This window comes from Nerophis ophidion, linkage group LG16 (assembly GCF_033978795.1).
Source record: "Nerophis ophidion isolate RoL-2023_Sa linkage group LG16, RoL_Noph_v1.0, whole genome shotgun sequence".
In the NCBI taxonomy this organism is placed as follows: Eukaryota; Metazoa; Chordata; class Actinopteri; order Syngnathiformes; family Syngnathidae; genus Nerophis; species Nerophis ophidion.
This window is the reverse complement of record NC_084626.1, coordinates 11,467,819-11,489,935: the sequence shown is the minus strand read 5'-3', so window position 1 is coordinate 11,489,935 and position 22,117 is coordinate 11,467,819. Positions and strand designations below refer to the sequence as shown.

Genomic DNA, 22,117 nt, shown 5'->3' with positions numbered 1-22,117 from the left:
TGGATGGGGGGGGTTAGGTTGCTATCAGCATATTTCAGTCATCATACATGTATAGCATCTGAGAAATGGACATTGTAACAGTGTAGGTCTCACTTTGTAAGGCCACATTAGATTTGATTAGTTTATGTCAGCCACCCGAACGCCTCCCTAGGGAGGTGTTTAGGGCACGTCCGACCGGTAGGAGGCCATGAGGAAGACCCAGGACACGTTGGGAAGACTGTGTCTCCCGGCTGGCCTGGGAACGCCTCACGATCCCCTGGGAAGAGCTTGACAAAGTAGCTGGGGAGAGGAAAGTCTGAGCTTCCCTCCTTAGGCTGCTGCCCCCGCGACCCGACCTCGGATAAGCGGAAGAAGATGAATGGATGGATGGATGGATGGACGGATGGATGGATGGATATATCAAAGGCGACAATGCAATTTCATAAAAACACATTACTACACATGGTTAAAAAAGCCAGAACTAGTAGTCCGCTGGCCATGATGTAAAAAAAGGCAGTGAAAAATTAAAATGTTCAATAAAAATAAAAAAGCAAACAATACATATGCAATATGATAAAAAATAAAATACAACGTCACAACATAACATTTATCTTAGCATCAAAACAGGCTCATCTTTTAGTGCTGACATAATTGATTAATTATTCGACTCATAGTGTACTTTTGTTATTGTTATTTTCTAGTTTGGAATATTAGAAAAGGGCTTGATCAAGTGAAATTTTTCCCAAAAAATTGCAGGTATAAATAGAAAAACAGTAACCTTATGACAGACTTATGTTTTTTTAAATGGGCTGATAATTTGATTTTAGTGACACCTGTGGGTTACAATAATTCATAAAATCAACTTCATGACGCAGAAAATTGAACGATGCGGACACATTTGTTACTGGTTACTTTTTTTTTTTAATCAACTAAATCGCAGTTATGTTTGGGGGCCGCTTCTAACAGCGAATATTTTTTAGTAGGTTTTTAAAAAATAAAATGCAAAAAAATATATAGTACAAGTTGTAATAATTTCACCTCAAAATGCTGTGTACAGTACTGTAAATGGAAAAATAGTACTGCTGTTTTTAGGGTTAAAAAAAAAAAAATAGGCAGCTCAGTTGCAGAATTTTACTGTAAAATTTACCTTTGTTCTTTTACTGTAAATAACAAACCTGCAATTTTACAGTAAAATTTTTGGCACCTGTGCTGCTAGTTTGTTTGATTTTTTTTTTTTTTTACAGCAAATCAACAACTGTAGATTTTTCGGTGTATTACTGTAAATGCCAAAACGGCACCACAGTTTAATACAGTAAATCAATCAATCAATCAGTCATCCATCCATACATCCATTTTCTACCGCTTGTCCCTTTTTTGGGGTCGCTGGAGCCTAGCTCAGCTGCATTCGGGCGGTAGGCGGGGTACACACAAATATGAAAGTGATTATAAAAAATGGGATGGAGTGGATTTTTACACTCTTAAGAAAAATATATTCAAAAAAATTTTAAAACCATTTATCATCACCAAGCGGTTACTGCTACCTTACTCCATTTGACACTTACGGTATTTAAAGAAGAAAAGCTTGAAGGCACATCATGTCTTTATATCTGGGGGGTCCACAAATTAAGGAAAGACAAAGTTGGACTTATTTGTGCATCGCCAGCTGTAACGTACTTGATTGACATAACAAGTGCGGTGCTGCTGTAATCGTGACACTAATGAGAAAAGGACTAAGTTTGTTTGAAGTTCATTTCCTGCTACAAATACTAGTCTCATTTACAATTCGTGTCCGCAGGGGTTTTTATGGTGTGAAGTTTATATTTTGTCTCGTTATTTAGCAATACATACAGTATCCCTGTTGTTCAGCAATGTTTGCTAGCGATATCAAGGTTAAGTATATGCTGTTGAGTCATCTAGTTTATTGATACTATTAAGGATATTTTGTTGATGCCGACAAATGTCACTAAACACGCTATAATGTGATCATCTGTGTCGAATAAAGAACTTTTCTTTCCTGCACAACAACAAAGCCTTTAGTTTCTGTTATGAAAATCGACAACGAAAATATGGTGGATTGGACCAACAATCACAATATTAATTACTTGGACCTAGTTTATTTGTACAAGCATGTTTTACAGAAGTTATATTTAGGCACAGCAACCACAAAAGAACAAAAAAACTAATGTGATCTTTTGTCCTTTTCTTACGTTTATTCTGTTATCAAACATCACTAATATAGGAGAGGATAAACTCGATTACATTACATGTTGTTTTTCAAACAAATCAAATGTTCAAACACACATTTTCCAAAGTGATTGCTGTTGACACGAGCATGGTCCGATTGTATTCCACAAGGTGATGAAAGTGATATATTGAAGAGCCATTTCCTTCCACACACTTTTGTTTTTCCCTGACTTTAGTACCTTTATGAGCCACTTCTTTCAGGACTCTATGAAAGCTATTTTCTATCTCTCGATTTGAACGATTGGAACACCCAGGAACAGAACAGCAATACGACATTTTCTGATTAAAATTTACACCAGACTTGGGCAAATTAAGCGTAACGGGCCACAAGCTTTTCAATCTGGCCCGCCTGACATTCCCAAATAATTTTTTAAAATGATAAATGGGTTGTACTTGTATAGCGCTTTTCTACCTTTAAGGTACTCAAAGCGCTTTGACACTACTTCCACATTTACCCATTCACACACACATTCACACACTGATGGAGGGAGCTGCCATGCAAGGCGCTAACCAGCACCCATCAGGAGCAAGGGTAAAGTGTTTTGCTCAGGACACAACGGACGTGACTTCCACTGCGCCACGCCGTCGTTTTTAGATCTTTAAGATGGAAATTGTAGCTGCCAGTATGATGTACAGTAATGTTTTCTCATGACCGTAAGTTTTAGGGACGCATAAAAGTCACCTATTGCATAAACACACAAATCTACAGCAATATTGAATATAGGTTTAATAATGTTGCGCTGTGTGACAATTACATGAATTTACACGTATGTCAGTTTATTCCTGTCTGATGCCCAGAGAGGTACTTGGTAAAAGGCAGCAAAACAATTAGCACCAAGGGACATGGAAGAATTGCTGACTAATAAATGGAAACTTCTCCTCAGCAGCCCAGTAGGTCACAGGGGAAACGTGTGCAGACTTAATTAACAGGAGCAAGTACAAATAAGAATACACATTTGGGTTTAGTGCAAAAACTGATTAAAAGTAGAACAAATTGAAATTTTAATGCAAAACTACATAATAATAATACACTTTGTCACCTGCAAGCTGTTTTTTAAGATATAAATGAGCAGATAAAGGATTCAGACCAAGAGAACAATTAAAGGCTCAGAAAGAGTGCACAATAGAATAGTAGTGTAGATATTCAACATTTTGACCATTTTTCCCATTTATCAAGATATTACATTTGAGTATTATAAATAATCAATTAGCTATATATACATATTTTTTAGTATGTGACCTTCGAAGGGAAAAACTGTGAACACACTGTAAAATAACATTCACTCCTGAAATGCAGCGCACTATTATTTTTCTGACTTTTTTTTCTATATATAAACACCATTAGTGAGATCTGCGATGAGGTGGCGACTTGTCCAGGGTGTACCCCGCCTTCCGCCCGATTGTAGCTGAGATAGGCGCCAGCGTCCCCGCAACCCCAAAAGGTAATAAGCGGTAGAAAATGGATGGATGGATGGCATAAGTGAGATTAACTTGACATTTTTCGCAGAGCTCAACACATTTTTGCAACTTTAAGAGTGTTTAGCCAAATCAGCACACCATTTGGTACACCTCTTCAGGAGATGGACAAGCACATGTGTCTCAAATTTGAGTAAGATTGGTTAAAAAACATCATCACTATCAAACAAAACATCTTGGCAAAGTGCATGGGTGGGATTTAGGAAGTAATTAATCATAATTGGAATTAAATACATAAATCATGTGTTATTACATTTGTCATTGTTCAATTTAATATAAATTTAGTCATTTATTCAAATAATTTTAAAATTAATTTTGAATGTGCTGTATAAATGATTAAGTTGAACTGAATTGATTAAACTTATTGATTTTAATATTTGATGATTTAAATAATGGTTGATTTTATTATTTCATGATTTAAATAATGGTCGATTTTATTATTTCATGATTTGAATAATGGTCGATTTTATTATTTCATGATTTAAATAATGGATGATTTTATTATTTCATAATTTATTGATTAATTTAATTATTCATTAAATTAATGGCACATTTAGGTAATTATTTAAAGATTACTTTATTTAATTTAGTTAATTTGGCCTTTGTCAGTGCATCACAAATTTATTTTATCAGTCAAACCTCGCTGTCAAAAGTCAGTGGGCGGGTCCCAACAACTGATTAGTTAGCTGGCACTTCCACTCAGAGTGACTGGAGTCTGGACTATTCATTTGTGATAGCCTCAGCAGTAAATGTGATGTTTTCACGCTCCCTCACCCTTTAGTAAGCTGGAGTGCGGCAGTGACTTTAATGGGGAAAGTCTAAAATTTATCGCGGCCCTTGCCTCTTTCCGATGGCCATCCAACCAAAACCAAACACTGTAAAAACATGTTATCCAGGGTTAAAGTAGACAAGTGTGTAAACAAACTGAGATATTAAGCTCCGAGGTACGTGAAAGAATGACTGAGCTACAAGAGGAGGTAATCATGCCCTTTTTGCGTTTTTCTCAAAGCAATCCTCCATTAAAAGGGTGTCAACCAATTCAATTGGCCCCCCTTTTTTTTTTACTCCTAAATAACATAGCCATGGTAACACGAAACATCCCGGACTATACAGCACTTTCTAACGGTCCAACATATGTTCATCTCGCACTAATCGCGGCAGAAGAAGATACAAGAACCATAATACAATTTGAAGAATGAGAAATAATAATATGGGCTACTTGCTAAACATTCACTGCTGCCGTGCAGCATGTGGACGCCGCCATCATCGTCTTCAGCAGGTCTTTACACGCCGCCGCCATCTTTGTCTTCAGCAGGTCCTCCCATGATGCCACCATCTTTGTCTCCAGTGGGTCCTCCCATGACGCCGCCATACTCGTGTCCAGCGGGCTCATTGCCGCTTTTTGTCCTGGACTGAGCTCCAGCTTTCCTGCCGCACAAGCTGCCATCAGGCGCATGCACGCGGTCCCCTCGTTGGCCAAGAATGTGGACGTTTCATGGACGCCCTCTGCGCTATCACCAGCTATGCCCAGGTCCTGGGCAACGACGGTGGCAGCTGCTGGTGCTGCGTGGCTACTTGCGTCCGCCACCTCGTCAGCCACGGATGTGGCCGTTCCGTGGTCGCCCGCCTTGCCAGCCGCGGCGGTGGTCTACTTGTCGCCACTGCCATGTGACTCTTCCCCGCTGGTTGCGAGGACATATGGCCAGGCAACCCACCGGCTACTCGCCCCTCTGACCTCCCCTGACTCCGGACTTTTGTTTTTTGTTTTTCTGGGACATCTGGACATCCCTTAAGGGGGGTACTGTCATGATCCGTTGCTCAGGTCATGTGTTGTTAGTTGAGTAATTCCTTAGTTGTTGGTTATTTCTGGTTCAGCTCCCTTGTTTGTTTTCTTTGTTGCCTACCTCTGATTAGTGGTCGGTACGCTCACCTGCTCCCGGTCACTAATCAGCGAGCTATTTATTCCTGCCTCGCGCCACACTGTGCCTGGCAGTCTTATTCGCAACACGCGACAGTTACGTTAAAAAAATACTTGCCTTGCTTCTTGCTCCTTTTGTTGCCAAGTCTATTGCCGTAGCTTCACGTGCTGTCGCACGTTCCTTGTTTTGTATTCTTCCACCCATCCATCCATGCATTTTCTTCCGCTTATCCAAGGTTGGGTTGCGGGGGCAGCAGCCTAAGCAAAGAAGCCCAGACTTCCCTCTCCCCACCTACTTCATCCAGCTCCTTTGGGGGGATCCTGAGGCGTTCCCAGGCCAGCCGGGAGACATAGTCTTCCTAATGTGTCCTGGGTTTTCCCCGTGGCCTCCTGCCGGTCGGACGTGCCCTAACACCTCTCTAGGGAGGCGTTCGGGTGGCATCCTGAGCAGATGCCCGAACCACCTCATCTGGCTCCTCTCGATGTGGAGGAGCAGCAGCTTTACTCTGAGTTCTTCCTGGTTAACAAAGCTTCTCACCCTATCTCTAAGGGAGAGACCCGCCATCCGGCGGAGGAAACTCATTTCGGCAGCTTGTACCCGTGATCTTGGCCTTTCGGTCATGACTATAGGTGAGGATGGGAAAGTAGATCGACCGGTTAATTGAGAGCTTTGCCTTCCGGCTCAGCTCCTTCTTCACCACAACGGATCGATACAGCATCCGCATTATTGAAGATTCTGCAACCGATCCGGCTGTCGATCTCACGATCCACTCTTCCCTCACTCTTGAACAAGACTCCGAGGTACTTGAACTCCTCCACTTGGGCCAAGATTTCCTCCCCAACCTGGAGATGGCACTCTACCCATACCCGGGAAAGAACCATGAACTCGGACTCGGTGGTGCTGATTGTCATCCCAGTCGCTTCACACTCGGCGGCGAACCGATCCAGTGAGAACTGAAGATCCTGGCCAGTTGAAGCTATCAGGACCACATCATCTGCAAAAAGCAGAGACTTAATCCTGCAGCCACCAAACCGGATCCCCTCAATGAACAGAATCTGTGCCAAAGGGCAGTCTTGGCGGAGTCCAACCCTCACTGGAAACGGGTCCGACTTACTCCCGGCAATGCAGACCAAGCTCTGACACTGATCATACAGGGAGCGTACCGCCACAATCAGACAGTCAGATACCACATACTCTCTGAGCACTGCCCTCAGGACTTCCCGGCGGACACAGTCGAATGCTTTCTCCAAGTCCACAAAGCACATGTAGACTGTTTGGGCAAACTCCCATGCACCCTCAAGGACCCTGCCGAGAGTACAGAGCTGGTCTACCGTTCCACGACCAGGACGAAAACCACACTGTTCCTCTTGGATCCGAGGTTCGACTATCCGGCGTAGCCTCCTCTCCAGTACACCTGAATAGACCTTACCGGGAAGGCTGAGGAGTTTGATCCCACGGTAATTGGAACACACACTCCGGTTCCCCTTCTTGAACTGCTTATTTGAATAAACCATCCTTCTTACCTGCACTCTGCTTCCCGATGTCCATCTGTATCTTGGGGAAATGACCACTGCATAAACATGCGACCCCAACGTGACAGACACATTTGATAACACATTTATGCATTTAATTTCAATTACAAACGTTTGTATAATAACTTCATGATCCTAACACCCAATTATATAACACCTGATTGGTTGGCCGGCACTTCCACTTACCATGATTGGACTATGGATTTGTGGTAACTCCGCCCATTGAGTGATATTTTAAATAATTAAATAAGTCATTAAATCATAAAATAGTTCATTAAATTGTGAATTAATTAAATTAATAATTAGTTAAATAATAACATTTAGTTTTACATTAGATAAATTAACAACACATTTTTATAATACATTCATGTGTTTAGATTATTAAAATTTAATGACACATTTAAGTAAGTATTAATTTCATTTTGTCCCATCTGGCCCAGCATCATGTTTAAGTTGGCATCAGATAAGAGAGCTGCTAGCGAGCTGACGTACTAGCGTGTTTGTTCAGAGCTCTGATCGGTGAGGCAGATGGCGTCGGTGGAAAATGTCTACCTCGGCCAGACCTAATGCGCCTTGAGGCTCGTCAGCGAAGCTTTAATGCAGCGTGTGCGAATATAAAACCACAGCAGTTTCCTCAATGAGAGAATCTGGCGAGCTCACGACGCCACCATGCACGCGGGGCCATGTCGGCCGCCCTCACCGTGGACGCTATTTTGTTTGGGCTGCTGGTGTTTTGTGGCATTCTGGGAAACGTCCTGGTCATCTACGTGGTGAGGCCAACTAAAGCATCACGTTGAGGTGAGCGGTTGTGCTTATTTCCCCTGGTCTTCTTCACAGGTGGTTCAGGCTTCCACCAAGAGTCCATCGAGGAGACTCCGTCCCTCGGACACCATCTTGGTGCACCTTTCGCTGGCCAACCTTCTCACCTCGCTGTTCCGCACCGTTCCCATCTTTGTGTCGGACTTGGGGTTGAACGTGAGTCTGTCTCCGGGTTGGTGTCGGGTCTTCATGCTGCTGTGGGTGTGGTGGCGTGCGGTGGGCTGCTGGGTGACCTTGACGCTCAGCGTCTTCCACTGCACAACCCTCAGGCGGCATCAAGTCAACTTCGGACCGCTGGCCCAGCAGCGGGAAAGGCGTCGGGTGTGGATCGTCCTGGGGGTAGTGTGGGGTGCCAACCTGGCTTTCTCGGCCCCGGCTCTGGTCTACAGCACCCATGTCCATGGCAACGCCACCGTGGAACTGATGGTGATCAGCTGCACCACCCGGCCTCTACTGGGCTGCATATGGGAGTTTCCCTCCAGCCAGCAGGGAGCGGCGTTTGCCTCCGCCTCGCTGGCCCTCAACGAGGTGCTGCCATTGGTGCTGATGGTGTGCACCAACTTGGCCACCCTGCACTCCCTGGCCAAGCACATCAGGGCGGTGACGGCGGCCGGGGAGCACGGCGAGCTGGACATGCATGTGTCCAGCGAGCGAAAGGCGGCGCACGTCATCATGTTGATGGTGTCGCTCTTCGTGGTCTGCTGGGTGCTGCAGGTGGCCGCCGTGACCTACTACAACCACGACAGGGGGCATCACGCCGAGGGCCTGCTGACCGTGGCCCACTTCTCTGCCTCGCTGTTCGTGGGCTTCTGTCCAATGGTCGTAGCCCTGGGCCACGGAAAGCTGCGGAAGAGGATCGTGGGAATGGCGATGGGCTGGTTAGGACTTCTTAAATGGCACCGCACCAACACTAAGGCGCCACCGGCTGAGGAACAGAAAAAACAAACGTTTTTTGTTGTTCACAAGCAGAAAACTCACAAAAGAGAGCCTTAAATCATGGTGAGTATTATTAGTCAATCATCACTGGTCATTCTGTCCAATCCAAGGGCCTTGCCCATTTTACAGGGACAATTCAGTCAATAATGTCACATCTGTACGCTGCTGGCATAGAAACAGGATTTCAGAACTTTCAGGACAAAAATACATGAATTGGAAAAAAAATCGAATTCAAATGAATCCTTTAAAGCAGGGGTCGGGAACCTTTTTGGCTGAGAGAGCCATGAAAGACTGATATTTCAAAATGTATTTCCGTGAGAGCCGTATAATATTTTCTAACACTGAATACAACTAAATGCGTGCATTTTTAAGTAAGACCAACATTTTTAGAGTATAATAGCTCTCTTATTCTTTTTAATAACATTGTTATTCTAAAGTTAACCAATAATAAACATAATACTTCTTACCATTAATGCGACATCTTGAACAGGTGCGGTAGAAAACGAATGGTTGGATTAAAATTCATGAGAATGTTTTATTATTTGAACGTTATTTTTGACACTGTGATTACCAGCGGAATTATTCATGGTTTATCGTGTTAAGCAATGTCAGTCAAGATTTATCTGAGAGCCAGGTGCGGTCATCAAAAGAGCCACATCTGGCTCTAGGGCCATAGGTTCCCTACCCCTGCTTTAAAGTTAAAGTACCACTGATAGTCACACACACACTAGGTGTGGTGAAATTAGCCTCTGCATTTGAACCATCATCTTGTTCCACCCCCTGGGAGGTGAGGGGAGCAGTGAGCAGCAGCGCTGGCCAAGCTAGGGAATAATTTTGGTGATGTAACCCACAATTCCAACCCTTGATGCTGAGTGCCAAGCAGGGAGGTAATGGGTCCCATTTTTATAGTCTTTGGTATGACTCGGCCGGGGTCTGATCTCAGGTCGAACACTATAACCACAAGACCACTGAGCAAGCTACGTTGCAATTTAAATAATTTTACCCTGATGTTAATAAATATAAATTAAAAACAATAAAATAATCATCATCATCAGATCAATTAATATCATAATAATTTTACCTTATTGATAACCATACAGAAAATATTATGAATAATGAGATGCACTATATAATTAATTCTTATAATAAATCACAAATAAAATGTTGTGAGTTATTTTGAAAAATATTTGCACACAATCATTAATGTCATAAATACTTAATAATGATTATTGATGAAAATTATTAGGTGAATAATTGACTTTTAATTGTTATCAGAATCTTATGAATTCTTGATATTTGATTTTAACCTAATGTATGCAATATTTGATCTCCAATGCAAAATTAACAATGCATCAACAAAATTAAACTCTGGAGTTGAATTGGATGTGAAGTCACAATATTAGGTACACCTAATCCTAGACAAGTGCTGCATAAATGAAATTGATTGATTTAAACTATCCTTTATTCTTATTTTCAATTGTATCTTAATAAACATACAAATGAAGAGGTATATATATTAAGGAGCGCTATGATTAATCAATATGAATTATTAGTAACAACATTTATTATAAATGTTATACGTTTTTATGAATAATAATAGCACATCATCATTATTAAACTTTTGAATCCCCAATAATCATTATTTATGAAAATTATTACAAAACCCAAAACCAGTGAAATTGGAAGGTTGTGTAAATGGTAAATAAAATGATAGAATGATTTTAAAATCCTTTTCAACCTATATTCATTTGAATAGACTGCAAAGACATGATGCAAAAAAGACTGATAAAGTTGAGGAATGCTCATCAAACACTTATTTAGAACATCCCACAGGTGAACAGGCTAATTGGGAACAGGTGGGTGCCATGATTGGGTATAAAAGCAGCTTCCATGAAATGCTCAGTCATTCACAAACAAGGATGGGGCGTGGGTCACCACTTTGTGAACAAATGCGTGACCAAATTGTTCAAGAAAAACATTTCTCAACCAGCTATTGCAAGGAATCTGGGGATTTCACAATCTATGGTCCGTGATATCATCAAAAGGTTCAGAAAATCTGGAGAAATCACTGCACGCAAGCGATGATATCACGGACCTTCGATCCCTCAGGCAGTACTGCATCACTTTTAATTTTCCTGATGGAACTCTCCATCAATAAAGTACTATCTATCTATCTATCTATCTATCTATCTATCTATCTATCTATCTATCTATCTATCTATCTATCTATCTATCTATCTATCTATCTATCTATCTATCTATCTATCTATCTATCTATCTATCTATCTATCTATCTATCTATCTATCTATCTATCTATCCATCTATCTATCTATCTATCTATTTATCTATCTATGTATCTATCTATGTATCTATATATCTATCTATCTATCCATCTATCTATCTATCTATCTATCCATCTATCTATCCATCTATCTATCTATCTATCTATCTATCTATCTATCTATCTATCTATCTATCTATCTATCTATCTATCTATCTATCTATCTATCTATCTATCAAAAAGCGACATCAGTATGTAAAAAAATAAGTTTCTAAGTTCGAACATTAAATATCTTGTCTCTGCAGTCTATTCAATTGAATATAAGTTGAAAAGGATTTGCATTGTATCCTGTTTTTATTTGCCATTTACACAACGTGCCAACTTTACTAGTTTTGGGTTTTGTAAGTTAATAATTATCACTCAATGATTATTACAACGTTATGAGCTATTAATAAATTAATAACTAATTAAAAGACGAGTTTATGCAAATAATCTGTTACACTACATCAACAATATTATTTTTTGGAGTTGAATTTGATGTGAAATTACAATTGTAGGTATACTTAATCCAAGACAACCACTGCAAAAAAAAAAAAAAAAAATGATTGAGACTTTCACACTGGTAATACTGCACACATATTAGCTGCTTAAATAATCCAAATATTCCAAACAGTGAAGTTTATGGTCTTGACGTGACGCTGGTGTACCTAATATCGTGTCTGGCGGTTAGCAACACCCGGACCAGGTGCACCTGGCCTTCATGCGTCAGTAAGAGAGCACAGAGCGGATGAAGGAACGTAGTCGCCGGTGGCCCACCGCCAGCACCATGGGCGACATGGCGATGAAGATGATGTTGGCAAAGCGAGCGATGACCAGGAGGAACTCTGCCGACGAGCCGCGGTTGTAGTTGAAGTAGTTGACAGAGATGATGCTGGTGCCCCACGACACGATGAAGAGCATGATAAGAGCGAGGATCACCTGCAGAGGAACAATGAGCACCTGATATCAATCAACATGTATAGGACAAACTACGACACCTGCTTCGTTCCCTTGGTAGATTTTTCTTAAAATTGGCAGAAATAAATGCTTTTTCAGATGTAAGAAGTTTGTATTTAAACAATAACAAAACAGCAATAAGTATATTATTTTTCGTTTTCCAGCGAGCTAAAGACTACTCACTGCTACCATGAATTGATTAACGTGGACCCCGACTTAAACAAGTTGAAAAACTTATTCGGGTGTTACCATTTAGTGGTCAATTGTACGGAATATGTACTGAACTGTGCAATCTACTAATAAAAGTATCAATCAATCAATCAATTAAAACTCTTCTCCTTTGGCCACTTCCCGAACAGCTGCTTTGTTCATCCAATTGTATCCGATATCCAATTCTAGTTCTGTTTACTGATAATTTAAAGAGGGTGTCTCTTTATCCAGATAGGAGCAGTGGTGTAGCCTATACCCTCGCCCCCTTGCCCATCACAACACAGTAGGCTTGGTCTCGGAGTCACTCAGTTCTACTTCAAAACATAAAACATCCCTCCAGGATGAATTTGAGGACAAGTCATAGACAATTTAGAATGCAAAGCAAATTTTATTTTCACTGGCATACAAAACATTCCAACTTAGATTGTTTCCCTGGCTTCGAGACTCTCCTAAAGGACAGTGCGGCGAAGACACAACAAACTCCCTTATTGTCTCTCATGGACACACCCCTGGTGTTGTTGACTTTGGACTGACTGGCGGCTGCAACAACACCAAGGCTGCGGAACAGAGACATGCGGCAGGCTTACACACACACATGCATCCACAAAAAATACTCAAATCTGTTAGGGGTGATGGACAGCTAGGCAGCGCCTGAAGAGCTGCAACCTGGCACTGTAGCCCCCACTGCCTCCCTTCTGTTGCAAGTCTTAAATTGTAGGTTGTAATATGTGTATGTGCTTTGCTATGGAGTTTTTTTCCCCCCACTCTAGATTGTATTATTGTTTTTTTCATCCACCACCCCCGTTTACCTTTTTCTCATCTTTTACAGGGCGCCTTCTGGCGACCCATCAGCGTTCCTGGACTGTAACCCTGTACACTATTTATTTGTCTAATCTTGAACGGGTTTGTGCTGAAAACACAGTTTTGTTGTACTTGTGCAATGACAATAAAGACCGACCGACCGACCTACCTACCTACCTACCTACCTACCTACCCACCTACCTACCTACCCACCTACCTACCTACCTACCTACCTACCTACCTACCTACCTACCTACCTACCTACCTACCTACCTACCTACCTACCGACCGACCGACCTACCTACCTACCTACCGACCGACCGACCGACCGACCTACCTACCTACCCACCTACCTACCTACCCACCTACCTACCTACCTACCTACCTACCTACCTACCTACCTACCTACCTACCTACCTACCTACCTACCTACCGACCGACCGACCGACCGACCGACCTACCGACCGACCTACCTACCTACCTACCTACCTACCTACCTACCTACCTACCTACCTACCTACCTACCTACCTACCTACCTACCTACCTACTGTTACGTCGGACCAGTTCTTCCTCCCAGGTAATCTAAGTTACTGGTCAATCCCAAGTTTTTTGATGACATATATGCTGAGTAAGAAGGACCATCGAGACAGAATTGGAATATTTTCAAGTTTTACTAAAGCTTTAGGAGGTCAACTTAACCGATACATTCATATCGGCTTCTCGAGTTGATCAGGCATTCCAAGGGAAAAACACACTCTTTTCACACAAAAGAAAGCCCTCCTCCACCTCCTCTCAACACCATAAGGTGAGAGAGACTTGGGGGTTTGCTTCACATTCCGATGGTTTACAACACTAACCTGGGATCTGAGGACAAAGAGAGACTGGTAGAATACACAAAGAAAAAGTACTAGCTACTCTCAACATGGCTATGTAAAAAGGAAGAACTCTTAAACATATCAGCATCCTTCAACACTACCTACCTACCTAAATACTCAACTCACCTTGGATTGGCTGACTTTTGTCCACATAAGTGGTTGTCGGCATTGCCAGAAGTGAAACATTTAAACATTGATCTGTGATTTTGTCCGCAGGCACAATGAGAATGATGAGGTATTAAAAGATTTTCGTTCGTTGACATGTTTTGTCTCAATTTGTGCTTATCTCTATTAAGATTATTGTGTATTCATATATAAACCCCGTTTCCATATGAGTTGGGAAATTGTGTTGGATGTAAATATAAACGGAATACAATGATTTGCAAATAATTTTCAAACCATTTTCAATTGAATATGCTACAAAGACAACATATTTGAAGTTAAAACTGGGTATAAAGGCAGCTTCGATGAAATGCTAAGTAATCCACAAACAAGGATGAACGAGGGTCACCACTTTGTTAGCAAATTGTCGAACAGTTTTCGAACAACATTTCTCAACGAACTATTGCAAGGAATTTAGGGATTTTACCATCTATGGTCCGTAAAATCATCATAACATTCAGAGAATCTGGAGAAATCACTGCACGTAAGCGATGCTATTATGGACCTTTGAGCCCTCAGGCGGTACTGCATCAACGACCGACATCAGTGTGTAAAGGATATCACCACATGGGCTCAGGAACACTTCATAAAACCACTGTCAGTAACTACAGTTGGTCGCTACATCTGTAAGTGCAAGTTAAAACTCTACTATGCAAATCGAAATCCATTTATCAACAACACAAAGGAACGCAGCCGGCTTATGGTCTTGACGTGACGCTGGTGTACCTAATATCGTGTCTGGCGGTTGGACTGATGCAAAATGGAAAAGGGTTCTGTGGTCTGACGAGTCCACATTTCAAATTATATTTGGAAAATGTGGACGTGGTGTCCTCCAGAACAAAGTGGAAAATAACCATCCGGAATGTTATAGGCGCAAAGTTCAAAATCCAGCATCTGTGATGGTATGGGGGTGTATTAGTGCCCAAGGCATGGGTAACTTACACATCTGTGAAGGCACCACTAATGCTGAATGGTCCATACAGGTTTTGGAGCAACATATGTTGTCATTCAAGCAACGTTATCATGGACGTTCCTGCTTATTCCAGCAAAACAATGCCAAGCCATGTGTTACAAAAGCTTGGCTTCGTAGTAAAAGAGTGCGGGCACTTTCCTGGCCCGCCTGCAGTCCAGACATGTCTCCCATCGAAAATTTGTGGCGCATTATGAACCGTAAAATACGACAGCGGAGACTAAAGCTCGACATAAAACAAGAATGGGAAAGAATTCCACTTTCAAAGCTTCAACAATTACTTTCCTCAGTTCCCAAACGTTTATTGAGTGTTGTTAAAAGAAAAGGTGATGTAACACAGTGGTGAACATGCCCTTTCCCAACTACTTTGGCACGTGTTGCAGCCATGGAATTCTAAGTTAATTATTATTTGCAAAAAAAAAAATAAAGTTTATGAGTTTGAACATCAAATATCTTGTCTTTGTAGTGCATTCAATTGAATATGGGTTGAAAAGGATTTGCAAATCATTTTAATCCGTTTATGTTTGTTTACATCTAACACAATTTCCCAACTCATATGGAAACGGGGTTTGTAATATTTTATACTTTTATTGAACAAAGCTGCATGTACATAGGTTGTAATTCCTTACTAATGAAGTGAAATAATTAACTCATATTTTGTTTTGCTTATGGAGAAGATTTATGTCCAACTTGGAAAATGTGAACCACCAAGGTTAATTAAGTAGTGGTATTTCAGTTTGAGCACATAATAAGACAAGGCCCCTTAGTTTGACATTTGGAGGTGGATTGGATCACTTCTCGTAGGAAAAGAGGCTCTAATTGGGACTTCGGAATGCAAAAGTGATAACCCTAACCTTGGGAAAAGACGACCTGTCTAGCTTAAAGCCAACATTTAAGTTATGACTTAAATAGGTTGTTTTTTAGACACTGTCACATGAACATCTCCTTACATGGTCAGGTTGTGTCCTTCTGAATCAACACACACCCAGATGCAGGAAGAAGCGATATAAGACTCCGGTTCGGCCTTTCCAGGTTAGGAGACCTTCATTTTTTGACCTAAGCTCCTCCGGGTACTGCAGACCTGTTTAATGACGCTCGCTCGTAATAAAGCAAATTTTTGTTCAGCAAAGCGTCTCCAACGTCTCTTTGATCGGACCGCACTGCCATACAAAGACACAAATCTTTGTTAAGATGGCTAATAATCTATATAAAACAAATTAAATTGGTTTATTTTGTTAATTACTGTGGTAGATTCCAGGTTATTACTGCCATGCTTTTATTTTGAAACTTATTTTACACTGAGCAGGAAGTGTTTGTTTCAATGCTGTTTAATACAGTAGTTATGTTGCTGTTGTGATCACGATGACGCTCAAAATTCAATTATTCAAAGTTTATTTGTATATCCCTAAATCACAAGTGTCTCAAAGGGCTGCACAAGCCACAACGACATCCTCGGCTCGGATCCCACATCACATCACCACAGTTAGACTAATGTAACACATGTCACGTAAACCAGGGGTGTCAAACGTAAAGCCGAATCAGGCCCGCTAACAGGTTTTATCCGGCCCGCGGGATGAGTTTGCCAAGTATAAAAATGAGCGAACATTTTTGAATGAAAGAAACTGCTGTTCTAAATATGTCCACAAGATGTCTCAATAGCAATTATTTGTATTTTGTAGATGATGCTACATATGTAAAAAAAATAAACCACATGATGTTAGTGCACCAGTCGAGGAAATGAGCAAACTAAATAAATTACATTCTGTAAAAAGATATTGATGTACATTTTTTTATTTTGATAGACTGAAAATTAACAGTAATGAGTTGACTGATGAAAATTATCACATAATTTATTCGGAAAGTATACATTAGGACAAATAAAGATAGAATACTATTAACCGCAACATGTAAGAGTAAAAAAAATCCAACAACATTTTGATTTGTACATTTTCAGAATGTGATTGGACTATTTTTAAACAAAAAAAAAATCTGAATTTGTCTTTATTTCTAAGTTATCGTGCCGTGATTTTACCAGTCTGGCCCACTTGGGAGTAGATTTTTCTCCATGTGGCCCCCCATCTAAAATTAATTTGACACCCCGGATGTAAACTGACCCGTTTTTTTATATCCTCATTGGGTCAACACGAGCGGTCCATTTGAATAAAAAAGGTGAATAATATCAAAGCGGTCGCTGTATCGTTTCCTATTTCAGTATACGGCCTTTGAAATGTTCTCACCTTGGCTGCCCGTCTCTCAGCCGGCACTCGCTTGGCGATGTGGGTGTCCAGCACCGACTCGCGCACTCTGCCGTGCGTGTAGAGCGTGTAAAGGGAGCCCAAGTTGGTGAAGGCCATCAGAATGATGGGGATGGTCTCATGGATCACCATGGAGGTGGTGGCGTAGGACAGGCCGCTGAAGGAGGACGGGAAGTTCCAAACGCAGCCCAGCAGGGGGCGTGTTGTGCTGCTCACCAGCATTAAAGTCTGGAAAAAGGAGGCAAAGGAATGGACAGTAAAGGGCAGCGCAAAAAGCTTAATGTAGAGGCGCATTGTCAAACCATATCCACTAGGTGATGCTGTTTCTGCTTTTTTTAAATTTATTTTTTTAATTAACACCCACCCTTAGTTACTGTTTCTAAGTCTGTGCAAGCAGACTAGCAAATACAAATAGAACATTGTTAATTTTACCTTTTTGTATGTTTAGATCAGCCAAAATATTTACTAAATATGTTTTTAATGTCATGCATGCCAATTGGTTGTGCTTAACCAAAATAGGTTGAATTAAACACTTTGATTGGTTGATTGAAACATTTATTAGTAGATTGCACAGTACAGTACATATTCCGTACAATTGACCACTAAATGGTAAAACCCAAATAAGTTTTTCAACTTGTTTAAGTCAGGGTCCACGTTAATCAATTCATGGTAATTCACTGACTACATTTTTCGCACCCTTGGATCATTTTTGAGTTTTTATGTTGCCCTGCCTGCAGCTTATTTTTAATTTGCCCGCTGTACATTCTAAAATTACTTTCAAACAAGAAAATATAAATACAATAATAATAATAAAAAAAAAAAGTGGAACATAAGGAGAAAAAAAGTAGAAATAAGGTAACATTTTTAAATTCCAGAATATATAACTTCTCAGTATATTGGATTGGTTTTTAGAATTTTTAAAAAGAATGACAGTAGAAAAATGGTCGCTACATGCTTTAAATTTAAAAAATGCAACATAAAGAAAATATTACAAAATAAAAACAAAAAAACCAAACTGAAAACGGGCAGCATATGGGTTGTTGCTTAATGAGGTTCATTTTAAGCCATTTTAATAAATCTTTTAAAAATGTACAATGCATGATAATCTAACTGCAAAATATACATTATATTTTATCTTATTGTATTGTATACTATTGCTGTATAATCACTCGCCATACAGCAATAGATTATATCTGTCTATTACTCTCTGTTAGCTACCTCTCTTTGTTTATGATGTCTATTTTCTGCTGGATCTACTCTTTTTTTTGCTGCAGCTGTTACATATACTGTAATATTGTACATGGTAATTGGGATTTGTTATATATTGTATATAATATAATATAATATAATATTATAAAACAATATATCAGTATGTATTATTTACTGTATATATAATATTTAAATATTACATACATGTTATATTTTATATTGCTACTATGGTACATTTTTAGTCTATTTTATACATGCATTGTCCTTTCCATCCTTACTGTGTGGAACAATTCCCCTTTTGGATCAATAACCGTTGTCTGAGTCCTAGTTTATTAATCAAAATGTCCTGCATATTGATCTTATGGTATATTTAATTAATACAATGTATAAGATTAAATTACACACCCTTCAACATTGCTGGTCTCCGCTTCCTAATATTTGACTTTACCATGACACTTAATATATAACTACAATATAATATAAATCCATCCCAAATGTTGTACTTTTTAAACACTGGGTTAGTCCAGGGGTAGGGAACCTATGGCTCTAGAGCCAGATGTGGCTCTTTTGATGACTACACCTGGCTCTCAGATAAATCTTAGCTGACATTGCTTAACACGATAAGTAATGAATAATTCCGCTGGTAATCACAGTGTCAAAAATAACGTTCAAAATACAAAACATTCTCATGCATTTTAATCCATCAATCTGTTTTTCTACCGCACCTGTTCAAGAAGTCGTATTAATGGTAAGAAGTATTTTATTTATTGTTGGTTAGCTTCAGCATAACAATGTTATTAAGAAGAATAAGAGACTTATTATACTCTAAAAATGTTGGTCTTACTTAAACATGCACACATTTAGTTGTGTTCAGTGATAAAAAAATATATTATCTGGCTCTCACGGAAATACTTTTTAAAATATTTGGCTTGTATGGCTCTCTCAGCCAAAAAGGTTCCCGAACCCTGGATTAGTCCCTATCCAAGCTATACTTTGAATTGAAAACATTTATTTTTATTTTTTTTAATAATTCACATCGTCCCTGGGGTTTTACACTCAGTCCTGTTAGTCGAACACTTTACACAAGTCACATTTTTGAAGTTGCATCGTTCATATTCTCTGTAGGGTAGGTTCAGTCATATATTTTTCCCTATATCTAATTATATTGGATATTTTTGAATCATTGTGATATAGCTACTTTCACAGCGTAAATTCCATGTGGACATAATTCACTCCTGTTACTGTACTTTCAGTCCTGTTACTCAAATTAGTCATCTTTGAGTAAGAAACTTAGCAAAAAAGTTTTTAAAAAAAAGGGCCGATATGTGTGTTAACAGTGTTTAAAGGCCTACTGATATGAGATTTTCTTATTTAAACGGGGATAGTAGGTCCATTCAATGTGTCATACTTGATCATTTCGCGAGATTGCCATATTTTTGCTGAAAGGATTTAGTAGAGAACATCCACAATAAAGTTCGCAACTTTTGCTTGCTAACAGAAAAGCCCTGCCTCTACCGCAAGTCGCAGACGATGACGTCTTCACATTGTTTTTAATGGGAGCCTTCAACAAAAACAGCTATTCGGACCGAGAAAGCGAAAATTTCCCCATTAATTTGAGCGAGGATGAAAGATTCATGTTTGAGGATATTTATAGCGACGGACTGGAAAAAAAAAAAAAAATACAAGTTAAAAAAAAAAACGCGATTGCGTTGGGACAAATTCAGATGTTTTTAGACACATTTACTAGGATAATTCTGGGAAATCCCTTATCCTTCTATTGTGTTACTAGTGTTTTAGTGAGTTTAACAGTACTTGATAGTCGGCGGTGTGTGTCCAGGGGTGTCTTGACGCCAGTGGGCGGCACAAGCTCAGGTGATCTCCGGTAAGAAGCGATTTTTACCACAATTTTCTCACCGAAACCTACTGGTTGACATTCGGTCGGGATCCATGTTCGCTGTGATCCATAGTAAAGTTTCACCTCCGTGAATTTTAAACAAGGAATCACCGTGTGTTTGTGTGGCTAAAGGCTAAAGCTTTCCAACTCCATCTTTCTACTTTGACTTCTCCAATATTAATTGAACAAATTGCAAAATACTGTGTAATTATGCCGTTAAAGCCGACAACTTTTTTCTGTGTGTGTGTGCAGCGCTCATATTTCCTAACAGTCCATACACGTCATCATTACGCGACGTTTTCAAGAAAAAACTCCCGGGAAATTTAAAATTGCGATTTAGTAAACTAAAAAGGACGTATTGGCATGTGTTGCAATGTTAATATTTCATCATTGATATATAAACTATCAGATTGCATGGTGGGTAGTAGTGGGTTTCAGTAGGCCTTTAAAAAGCGTTAGAACAAGGAAAATATACTGATTTATGTGGAATAAATTGTTGATGATTTCCCATTGTGTCAAAATGAATTAACATTTTTGGAAGAAATAAGAACATGCACGTTTCACCTCTGTGGTGTTCACGTTGCCGCTGGTGGAGAAAATATACGCAGGAATGGAGTATATAAAGTTGAGCAGCCAGATGAAAGCCAGATTGATCAGGAGGGTACTCGAAGCGCCTCGGGGTCCTCGCAGGGTTATGATGGCGGGAGCCACCCTCCTTAGGGTCTGGAGGTGGAAAGCGCTGAGGAAGAGCGTGGACCACACGTTGACCGAGCGCAGCCACACCCACACGCCCATGAGGAACTGACACCACTCCTTGGACGAATACAACTGGGGAGAAAGCAGGACACGGTCACATCACGCAAAGATTGGCATTTGGAAACATGTCCGCAAACCTCCAGTCCCGTGTCCGAGATGACCAGCAGCGTGTTCCTCATCACCGACACCAGCAGATTGGACAAGGCCATGTTGATGATTATGATGTCCGAGTTACGACCCCGGCCGTGCTCCACGTACACGCTCTTGCCGATCACCACAATGACAGTGGCGTTACCCAAGGTGCCCAGCATTACCAGGAGGACGTAAAAGAATATCTGGATGGGGGACATCAAGATCCGAAGTCCCATCCCCACCAGCTCCATGTCCTTCTCCATCGTGCTGTCCATCATTGCACCTCAGTTGTATCTCAGCTATGCAAAGGATGCTGCAGCTTCCGTCATAGCAAACTGATATCTCTGCTGTGGGCCGGAGGAGGAAGGTGATGCTGTTTGTGCCATCAAACAAAAAATACCCACCTACTTGGGAAGGGTGTGTATATCTTTTCTCCCGGGAGCGCAAGCTGGGCACGCTAATGACCAACCACAAGTGATTAATCAGCCGCGCTCGCGGAAATCTGCTTTATTTGCAACTTGACTTGCTCGTGTCACTGCCTCGTCCGCAGGGAGGTTCAAGCATGTTGCAAGGTAAGTCCATACTTGCCAACCTTGAGACCTCGGATTTCGGTAGGTGGGGGTGTGTGGTTGGGGGAGGGGGCGCGGTTAAGAGGGGAGGAGTATATTT

General features: G+C 40.6%; 2 protein-coding genes across 2 annotated transcripts; one reads left to right on the top strand and one right to left on the bottom strand.

Moving 5' to 3' along the window:
- Positions 1–7,248: 7,248 nt before the first annotated feature.
- On the bottom strand, positions 7,249–22,054 carry LOC133534908 (olfactory receptor class A-like protein 4). The gene is made up of 5 exons (XM_061874226.1): positions 21,454–22,054; positions 21,125–21,388; positions 17,440–17,685; positions 11,895–12,165; positions 7,249–8,894 (listed from the first exon to the last, which is right to left on the bottom strand). Exons 1-4 carry the CDS (start codon positions 21,724–21,726, stop codon positions 11,953–11,955), a joined length of 996 nt encoding a protein of 331 aa, XP_061730210.1. The 5' UTR covers positions 21,727–22,054; the 3' UTR covers positions 7,249–8,894; positions 11,895–11,952.
- On the top strand, positions 7,834–8,962 carry LOC133535713 (olfactory receptor class A-like protein 4). The gene is made up of 2 exons (XM_061875652.1): positions 7,834–7,920; positions 7,988–8,962. The coding sequence occupies exons 1-2, from the start codon at positions 7,834–7,836 to the stop codon at positions 8,960–8,962; spliced, it is 1,062 nt and encodes a 353-aa protein (XP_061731636.1).
- Positions 22,055–22,117: the final 63 nt, after the last annotated feature.